The 9,907-nt window shown below is 47.4% G+C and overlaps 1 protein-coding gene across 3 annotated transcripts; it reads right to left on the bottom strand.

Moving 5' to 3' along the window:
- Positions 1 to 392: 392 nt before the first annotated feature.
- On the bottom strand, positions 393 to 9,838 carry RAD51 (RAD51 recombinase). Of its 3 annotated transcripts, none has more exons than XM_086748412.1 (10): positions 9,312 to 9,838; positions 7,146 to 7,258; positions 6,530 to 6,667; positions 5,436 to 5,553; positions 4,782 to 4,873; positions 3,890 to 3,984; positions 2,417 to 2,530; positions 2,130 to 2,259; positions 1,759 to 1,880; positions 393 to 1,461 (listed from the first exon to the last, which is right to left on the bottom strand). In XM_086748412.1, exons 2-10 carry the CDS (start codon positions 7,230 to 7,232, stop codon positions 1,338 to 1,340), a joined length of 1,020 nt encoding a protein of 339 aa, XP_086604538.1. In that variant the 5' UTR covers positions 7,233 to 7,258; positions 9,312 to 9,838; the 3' UTR covers positions 393 to 1,337. The 3 variants fall into 3 exon arrangements, with proteins under 3 accessions (XP_086604538.1, XP_086604537.1, XP_010122372.2); XM_086748411.1 differs by lacking the exon at positions 9,312 to 9,838 and adding an exon at positions 8,319 to 8,329; XM_010124070.2 differs by lacking the exon at positions 9,312 to 9,838 and having other exon boundaries at positions 7,146 to 7,462.
- Between the last annotated feature and the right edge of the window lie 69 nt (positions 9,839 to 9,907).

The following is a 9,907-nucleotide window of genomic DNA, read 5'->3' as shown; positions in this document are numbered from 1 at the left end:
GCACCTCTGTCACCGAACGTCTCCGTTCCTCGCTGGCGAGTCCAACCCGTTTCATCCCCTCGTTAACATTTTCATCCGAGTTGTGATTCTTGAAAGGCAGCCGCAGGCAACGGTGCTAGCAATGCCTTTTGTGCACGTCCTCAGAACAGAACCCGCAGACGCTCCACAGCTCTGCAGAATTTAAGGACAAGGGCGTTCAGCTCTAAATGAGCAGACAGCTCCCCATCTCCGGAGATTCCGTGGCCAGGACAGCCCAGGGATTGCCGTGGCTCCTGCCTGCCAGCCCGTAAGAGACCGCTGGATCCCACCGGATGTACTCTTCATTGTTTGTCCCTGAAAAATTGTGCCAGAGAAAAAGAGCGAAGAAAACACATTTTTCTGCCAACCACCGCTATGGCATTATTCTCTTTAATCAAGTTTAGAGTAGTTAACAATAGCACAGCTTATATAAAAATATTGCGTAATAGAAAAGAACCTTTTTAACCTCAGAAACTCTTCAAAGGCATCTACAGGGCACTTGGAGCACTGTTGCACTGCACAGGAGAGGATGCGTTTTGTTAGCATGAGGAGAAAAGAAAAAAAAGTCCAGACCGAGATTCATGGAAGATCTATGCATCTTCTTCCTACCTGCAGAGAAGAAATGCCTCGCTCTGCGTTACACCTGGCTGAATCCCAGAAACCCGTGATGTTGTCAATATTTTCACGGTCCTTTTTATTAAAAGTAGATTTCCACAGAGAATTAATGAAACACAAAAAATTGTAACTGAAATGCCAATTAAGAGTTCCCAAAACCCAGCACGTCGCAGCATCCACAACAAAATTAACAAAGAATACGGATTGTGATCATCAGCAATCCTGGCGCTATCCTCAGGTTCTTGGCGTGGCACGCCATTCTGCGGAATTACAAAATAAAACAACCCACTAAGTATTTAAGTCACCACTTTTCTCATTTGACAAACCCATTACTGCTACTTCAAATTCACCAGGTTATGAACTAGGGCTGCATACTCTTAGACTACTGCGCTGTGTCCACCGGCAGAACCCAGCTGGAGCAAAGCCGTGAGGAAAACACAAAGGCTACGGTCCTCTGGAAGTGTTTGCAAGAAACCTCGTCAGTCCAACACGCGACTAAAGCCCACGAGGGTAGGTCTGCTCCAAGCAACACCTCCAGACGTGCCTCGAAGCGTATTCACCGATGGACTTCTGTGCCGAGATACAACAGACTGCTCTGCAGCACCCGAACAGCAGCTGCGCAGGGAAGGCATCCGTACGGAGCCCCAAAGAACGGAGCCCTGCAGCCACCCCGCCTTGGGTTCCGGTGAAACGAGACGGAGCCTTCAGTCTTTAGCGTCTCCCACTCCGTCGGCATTGATAGCGAACATGGCTTCAGCCTCCGGGAGGCACGGAGAGTCATAGATTTTACATATTCTGGTTTCCCCTCGGCCTTTTCGCAGATACAGTCTGGCAGGGAAAAGGAAACAGAACAGGTAAGGGCGTACAGCCTGCTTTCAGTAAATCACCGTCGCAATCGGTAAAACGTGATGTTAGTGCGCGAGCACAGCACGCTGCCGAGCTGCGGGGACTTCTGACGGCGTCGGGGGGATTTTACTGCAGATGAATGAGCGCGCAGAATGGCACCCATTTGTGAGGAGCAGGCTGGACGTGCCGTTGACAGGCTACATGGGAACCCAGAATTTAAAGGTACTTAGCTAAAATCTTCCCAAACAAGGCTAATGGCGTGATAACGCATCCGCTCACCTCGTGGTGGAAGCATGTGCTATGATATTTCCTCCAATTGGCTTTTTGGGATCTGCAGCAAACATGGCTGCTCCGTCTACTTGTGCTACCACTTGGTTAGTGATCACAACTGCCACACCGAACTGCGGGGAGAAAAGCAAGAACTCAAAATCAATTTATTTTCCACAATCTGAAAAAAGGAAAAAGAAAAAAAAAAAAAACAGAAAAAAAAAATGCAATTCTGCTCTCATAACCGCTCCATCATGCATCTCAACAAAACGGAAGCAGACACTGAGCGGCAGAAAGCCACCTGTACAAAACCGCTAAGCTTTACAAGAGAGAGCAAACTGGTCACCAGTCCTTTAGGCAACAAAGCAAAGTTCCAAGTTTACCTCATCCGCAAGGCGAAGCAGCATACGCAGAAACCTGGCCAGGTGCATCTGCCTAGCTGAGAGCTCGCCCCTTCCCGAGTAATCCGTCCGGTAAAGGGCTGTGGCACTGTCCACTATCAGCAGCGCGTACCTGGAGGAGACGAGCACAGACCTCGCAGACCTCTCCAGGCACAAGCGATGCCTCCACTGCAGCGGGACAGCGCCCAGCACGCTGGAAGGGCACAGGCAGCTTGACAACACGATTACGTGCCGGCACAGAAATCGCCCGTGTCCAGCAGGCTCCTTACCGTGATTCAGCCATCATGGCAGACGCCTGGTACAGCAGCTGGGTCTGATGGTCGGTGTTAAAGCCTCGAGCGTACGCCACGTTATCCAGGACATCACTGCCCGACAGGCCGTACCTGGAGAAATCAGTGAAAAAACCCAAACCACCTTTAAATGACAGCTCCATCAACAGGAGTTATCTAGCAGGTTTTCCTAAAGACTAGGATAAAAATTCACATTCCTGGGAGAGTCTTCGAGAGAAAACAGACAGCAAAAAATGCAACTTAGTGACGAGAAGAGAAATGACCGGAAACCATTTTTAAAGAATATTTTCCTGCCTAGGAACAATAGTAAAGTAGAACACCAGACATTTTCCTCAACATAAAACCACAGGCGAGGAAAGCCACCTGCTGGAACAGAATATCCTGAAAGCAATACATTGCTGATAAAAACCAGCGATAAACAGCCTTCCACCTGCAATACCTCTGCCAGTGTTTTACTACCAAAATAAAATAAAATAATAATAATTTTAAAAAGATAGTTACATTTAACATCTTGCATTTAAGTTATTTATGTGGCACTTTGAGAAATCCCTTAGAATCTGGAGAACCAGTTGATTATCCTCCTTGCATCTGAAATGTAGTAATATTTTTTCCAGTGAGAGAGAACATTTTCCATCTCCCACTACAGCGTATTTCACAGGATTACCGACCCTCCGAAGCTGGGAGGGGTCTCTGTGCATGAACTACTCCAATTCCTCCCAGGTCACCTCTCCCTGCTCCCCCCTCTCCTATCCCTCTTTCTTCCATCTAAGTTTTAACAGGATGCAGGAACAACTGCATTCTGCATCCTTACAATTCCTCTCCTGCTTCAGTCAGGTACAGCGTGCTCCACACCAGGCTTTTAAGCCTGACCAGGATCTCTGTGCAGGCAGCAGAATTTTATTTGGGTAGTGAAGTTTACTTTCCAATAGGTACAAAAGACAGATTAGAACATTCTGGGATAGAGGCAGGAGATGAGAAAACAGCTTTTCAGCTGGTCAGTGGCTGCTCTCCTATTTCCTAACAAAAATTTTCCAGCTGCTGTTGCAATAACCTTTTTAGAAAAGAATTTTTGTTTCAAGGCAGAATTTAAAATCTTTGAATATATTTCACTAACAGTAAAACTGAATTAGGAGACACCAGTAAGAAGCGAAGACAACATATTCCAGAGGACAATGATGTCAGCTGCTGCCATATCTAAGTAAAACCAGAAACTCTGTTCATAAAATACAGCTAATACAGTGGTCTAACACGCACGTGGGTAGGCAGACAACCAGAATACAGAAAAGCTTCTGTCCGTTTGGATTTTTTAGGGACAGTTCTTACTGCAACAGTCCCATGAACGTAAGGAGCCAGGCTGAGGTACGCAGTGACTCTTATTCACTAAGCTGTCCTGTAGGTTAACGCGTGCTTTTTTCAGCTCGCGCCGGTTTCCTTCCCGCCCTGGGCACAGACCTCTCAGCCACGGCAAGAAGTCGCTCTGGTCGGAAGGTCCCTTCTGTGTCAATGTACATCGCCTTTCCTTCACCGCCGCCTCGGTCAATGGGAAGCTAAGGGAAAAGCGAATGCGTGAGCATGGAAAAGTACCAACAAGTAATCCCACGACTGCCTTACACCCTCAACTGATACCACACAACAAATAACACAGCAAGCTTAGGTGCACAGGGGTGTTAATCACTAAATGACCAAATTAAGCCCAAAGCCTCTAATACTGTATGAAATAGCAACCTCCAGAAAGTAATAAACACTATTATTTGTTTAAACTAAGATGAGAAAAAACATTACTCCAAACTGATCTACTGCAAGAGCCTGCTGAAGGCTTCTACAAAAGTAAAGTGAAGGAAGCTTAGGATACGTTGGGAAGAAAAAGCAGCTAGTCAAAGAAACTTGTTGACCTCAACACAGTTTCTTCTCTGTTATCACCACTCTTGGTGATAAGAAAGGTTCTCTGCAGTCTAGAGCACCTGAAGAGAGATCAAACGCTTCTCTGCATTTAAAACCTGGAATTGTGCTGCAAGGCTAACTGTTAAATTTAGTTGTGAATACAGGGGAGGGAAAAAAAGCTACAGAACACGTCAAACACAGGCAACGCCCAGCACATTTAACTGCTGCTGAAGTAATCCTAGCAGGCAGATTAGGCACGAACAAAAGATCCTAGAAAGCTGCAAGTACAGCCAAGGGTGCTGCGAAGGTTCCGAGGAATCTTTGCGAACAAATAAAATACTCCTGTTCTTTGCAGCTGTTTATGCGCATCACATTTGTACTGGCTGAGAAAAGTGCACCCATTAGCAAAGATCCACAAGCGGTGGTGTCTGAATATGCGACTTTAATAAAGCGGACTACTCACTTGACAGGTTACTGCCAGGGTATGACACAACTGTGTTTTTCCAGTACGAAACTCCCCAAATAACTCTGTTATGGACCCTGTTTCTATTCCTCCTAAAGGGAAAATAATAATAAAATTATTTTTAAAAGGCCACAGACTTCAAACGAAGAAAACATGCACAAAGTATGACATTTACAGAGGCTCAGTTAAACACTCACTTTGGTTAAAATTTCCAAACTCTAATTGGAAAAGCTGGTTTTCACACGGAGGGTTGTTCATGTTGCAGGTAAGAGGTTTAGGTAAGTGTATTTTTGAAGACGCTGAAAAGCTTAAATGACTTGTTTTGTTTTTTTTTTGATTACAAGTAGGAATGGGGAGAAGATGATACCTGGTTTTGTTTTCTTGAAATAGATCACAGACTAGAATAAACTAGAAACATCCAAAATGAACAGCTCTGGGTGTTGCAGCATGACCAAAAGCTTTTAAAACTATTTCTGCAGCTTTGAAAAGAACATCCATTGTGATACAAGAGAGCAGTAACTGAGGAGACTTTTTGTCCAGCCAGAACTTGTATGCCTTTTGTGGGTTTTGTGCAAGGATCATGTTCACAGAAAAAAAAAAAAAAAAAAAATCAGATAATGAAGGCCAATCATGAAAAAGAGATAAAATTATTACCTTGAAGAAGTTTATCAAGTTCTTTGGAGCCAGTGGTGATCTGGATGATCTCTGACCTTCGCTGGTGGAATTCTGTTGCTGTGGTGAAACCCATCGGAACCAGTTTGGCTGCTTCAGCCTAAAGAAAACCAAACTAAGCATTGCGAGGAGCGTTCATCCCATCCATTTACCTCCCCTAGTAACTAATACTGTAATTGTCTATTCCGTGAAATGCAGAAGCACCTATATAATTCGATGCATACATTTTATTTTATAGAGCATATACTAGTTGGTACCTCTGAACAGGGTTGCAGTTCTGCCCAAAGAAAAAGCCTCAACACCCATTTGGTGTATTTTACGGAAATCTTCCCCGCCTCGTCCCCCCCTGCTAGTTCAGCTCGTCCCTGTGAAACCTGAAATACTTCGGACGGGCATACAGCCTATAAGAATGTCCTATAGTGAATAAAGGTGCAAAGGAAGAAAAGTGTCAGGGTTAAACATTCCTCTGGGTTCAGTTAGCGAGCTTCTTGATCTTAGCCCCTTTTTAAACCAATTTATGCTAGAGATGGCCGCTGTGTCTTGGGCCAAGGCGTTCCATAACTTACTTACAACCCCTAGGAACAAGTGCTTTCTTTGCTTTGGGCTCAATCTAAGTCTTCTTATCATGAGAAACAGTGAGTCTGAAATAACAGCCATCTCGGGGCTGTTGGGTATGAGAGAGAGGCGGTGGATGTCCCATCCCTGGAAACGTTCCAGGCCAGGTTGGACGGAGCTCTGAGCAACCTGATCTGGTTGGAGATGTCCCTGCTCCGTGCAGGGGGGTTGGGCTGGGTGGGCTTTAAAGGTCCCTTCCAACCCTAACCATACCCACTGTCCATACCTTCCACAGTTTTCACAGACCTTTCTAATAGCCCCTCCCCTCTTCACGTCTTGAAGCTGGTCCTAGTGGTTTTTGTCTCTTCTCATCAGAAGTCACGTCACACATCTAATCATCTTTGCTGCCCTTTTCAGTATATTGTTAACGGAGACTGTCCAAAATCACCAGAACGCTTTAAACCAGCAGACATCAAACTTCTTGAGCACCTTGTGTTAAAGCTCTTCCATAACATCCTTACCAAGATTTTGTCAGCTTTGGCTTCACTGATGCCTTTAATATTTAGTAGCTCCTTCTTTGGCGCATAAGCAACAGCCTCAACTGTGTGAAATCCAGCTTCTTCTAATTTCTTCACATCATTAGCGTTTATTCCACATTGCTGAAAGGGAGGGCAGAAAAAGGACACACTAAGACACAAATACCTTCATTTAACTTCCACTGAATACCTTCAACGGCTTCAGCAGATTGGCATGAAACTCTGGCATTGCAAGTCAGCATACTGAATGTTACCTCTCTGTTCATTTATACACAGAGAATCGCAAAAAATAAAATCCTTTTACCAGTGTAACGTTTGCATCAGCTCTTAAGTATATAGATGGTACAGAACAGGCAGAAGATATCACGCTCTGCTCGGTTTAATAAATATTGGAGATGACCAATACCCTTAGGAAAGGGTATGCAGCAAGGCAACATAATGTAAAACATAACTGCTAACGTGTTGGGGTTTTGTTTGTTTTGGTTTTTTTTTAACAGAATACAAGTAACAATTTAGCAACACAATTTTCAGCCACAATTTGTGCTTAAGGAAAAAGACTACATTTCTTGAAAGCTTACTGTAGCGCTAACTCCGCACCTACCTCTAACCGAGAGATGAGCTGCGGCCCAAAGCTCTCCTCCTCCGCTGACGTATCCGCATTTGCCTCGAACTGCATCTGCATGGCCATTGCACCGAGTACTCGGCACAGCTCCGCTACAGGAAAACCAAACAACCGTGACACAACACACGCCATCAAACAAGAGATACAGGCAAAGCGCTTCGCAACGTATTCACAGATCATCCAAAGCCGTGACGGTTTTCTGCTGCCCCACACCTCTTGGCTCATGGCATGCGAGTGCTGTAAGAGATATCTTCTGTGTGCTTTCCTGTGTAGTTTTAAATATTAAACTAGCAGTTGCTAAAAGGGGCTGAGAGGAAAGATGGGGAGAAACTCTTCAGCAGGGCCTGTTGCGATAGGATGAGGGGTGATGGGTTTAAAATAGAGGGAGGTAGATTCAGATTGGATATTAGGAAAAATTTTTCCACACTGAGGGTGGTAGAACACTGTCCCAGGCTGCCCAGAGAGGCGGTGGATGCCCCATCCCTGGAAACGTTCCAGGCCAGGCCAGACGGGGCTTTGAGCAACCTGATCTGGTTGGAGATGTCCCTGCTCCTTGCAGGGGGGTTGGACTGGGTGGGCTGTAAAGGTCCCTTCCAGCCCAAACCGTTCTGTGAATAAAAACAAAACAAAACAAAACCCCAAGCAACCTGCTGAGGAATAGTAAGAGGCTGAACAGAGAGCTCTGCAGTATTCAGGAGCGTCACAAGCGACAGGCCCTGGCAGCTGCAAAGGCCCGCGCCCCGCAGGGTCCGAAGGGGGCTGCGGGGTCCCCCTTCGCGCTGCACCGCCCGCTGCCCCGTTCCCGGCCGCCGAGCCGGGCAGCAGGACGGGAGGCGCGCACGGCCGACGGAAGGAAAGCCGGAAACCGCCGCCGGCGGCGGGACGGACTCCGCGCGGGCGGCGGGGCCCGGGGCTGGGCTGGGCGCGGCCGGACGGGCCCCAGCGCCAGGCCCCGCGGCGGCGCGGCCCTCACCCAGCAGCACGTCTGGCGGCTCCCCGCCGCTGTCCCGCGCCGCGCGCTCCCGTCGTTCCTCCCCACACGAGCCCGCCCCGCTGGGCCTCGGCCCGCCGCCGGCCTCCCCTCGGGGCTCGCCGGGCCCGGCCGGTACCGCCCGCTGCCCCCGCCGGAGGGGGGAGACCGGTCTCGCTCACCCCGCTCCCGCCCGCGGCCGCCGCCGGTTCGGAGGAGCCCGCCACCGCCTCACGTGACGGACCGCGCGCACGCGCGCAAGGCCTCGCCCCGCCCTCCTCGGCGGCGTCTTAAAGGGGCCGCGTGCCCTCTTCCCGTGCGAGCGCAGCTCCCGTGAAGTGAGGGCATCGGGGCAGGGACAGCAATCAGGCACACAGCCGTGCCTCGGGCAGGGCCCTTTTTTTTCTTTCTCACTCTAAGGAAGTTGAGGGAAGGCCCTTGTCTCGACGCCCTGGGCCAGGACTCGAGCCTCTGGTCCCCAGCGCATGCTAGAAGGGTGCTGTGCCGTGCCACGTTGTCACAGCCGCTGGCAGGAACCTACGCTGGCAACAGACAAAGCGTCAGCACAAAAACCAGCTGTGCGCCAGGCCTGGCACTGCCCCGCGCTTAAACGGGTACGTTCTCCACTAGCGTTTGTCCTCTGTCCGCATCTTGGAGCGTTTCTCCTGAAAACTAAGGTTGGGAACACGAAAGCAGAATTTTACTAATAACACACAATATTTCGCATCCTCATTATGTAACCTTTTGCCAAGGAGCTAAAGGTTTAATATGCATTTAAGAAGACAAAGCAGAGACCGCAAGAGCTTTTCCATTTATGCCTGCAGAAAGAGAGCAGTCTTAAGTCGGCACTATTGAAGGACCGTAGAAGATTCTTTTCCCGTAACATACTAGAAACGAGACGGGGCTGACATTCTCTTCGGATTCGCACTCACGAACAGGTGTTTAAATTAAATGCAATAAACCAATGTGCGTTATTACTGATATCCATTAATTAGTCATTAAAGGAAGCCGTAGTCAAAACATTCCAACTGTATTAGCATGAAAACACAATAGTGCTCATGCTTTCACAGCTATTATATTACCAAGTATGAAATAAAAATCATCATCTACTGACATTTTTTTCTCCTAGAGAAGTAAATTAATTCTTGAAACATAATTAATTTCTTCCCCCGAACCTTTTCCTCCATCCTTACAAGCGGAGCAGCCGTAACTTGAGATCTGATCTGAGCTTTACTCCATGAACGGCAGTGGGTTGTTGAAAGAAATCAGAATTCTCCAATATCATCTATCCAGCAGTGCTCACAGTCAGCAGTGTGTGAGAAAAGCTTCAGTAACGGCATTCTCATCAGCATTTGGGTTGCAAAATAACATCGTTTTTGTAAATATGTTGTCTCTGGAGATTTTAACAGTAATAGATCTCATAGCCAACAGATGTTATGAGCGTTAAGTCCTAATGCCCTGGGAGGAGTTTAAATAAGTGTGCCAAGTACAAATATAAATGAAAGAGGAAAAAGGAACTGCTTCACTTCGGTCTAATCCCTTTTCTGCTGCAAATGCAGGGCTTTGCTTTGCTTTGCTCCATCTGCTGCTTTGATTCACTATCCAGAGCAATACAACAAACCCTACCAAAACCTCGCTTCAGTCTGTGTTGCTGTTGGGTTCTTTAGCTGGTAAATCTGACAGAAAACGAAACCAGATGAACAAAAACATCTCATGAGGTGCTGGCGCAGCACTCTCTGCTGGTAACAGCGCGGATATAACGACCTCAGGA

Source organism: Chlamydotis macqueenii, chromosome 5 (genome assembly GCF_036417535.1).
Source record: "Chlamydotis macqueenii isolate bChlMac1 chromosome 5, bChlMac1.mat, whole genome shotgun sequence".
NCBI lineage: Eukaryota > Metazoa > Chordata > Aves > Otidiformes > Otididae > Chlamydotis > Chlamydotis macqueenii.
Note: the sequence above shows the minus strand (reverse complement) of the source record. Positions and strands in the feature narration are given on the sequence as shown.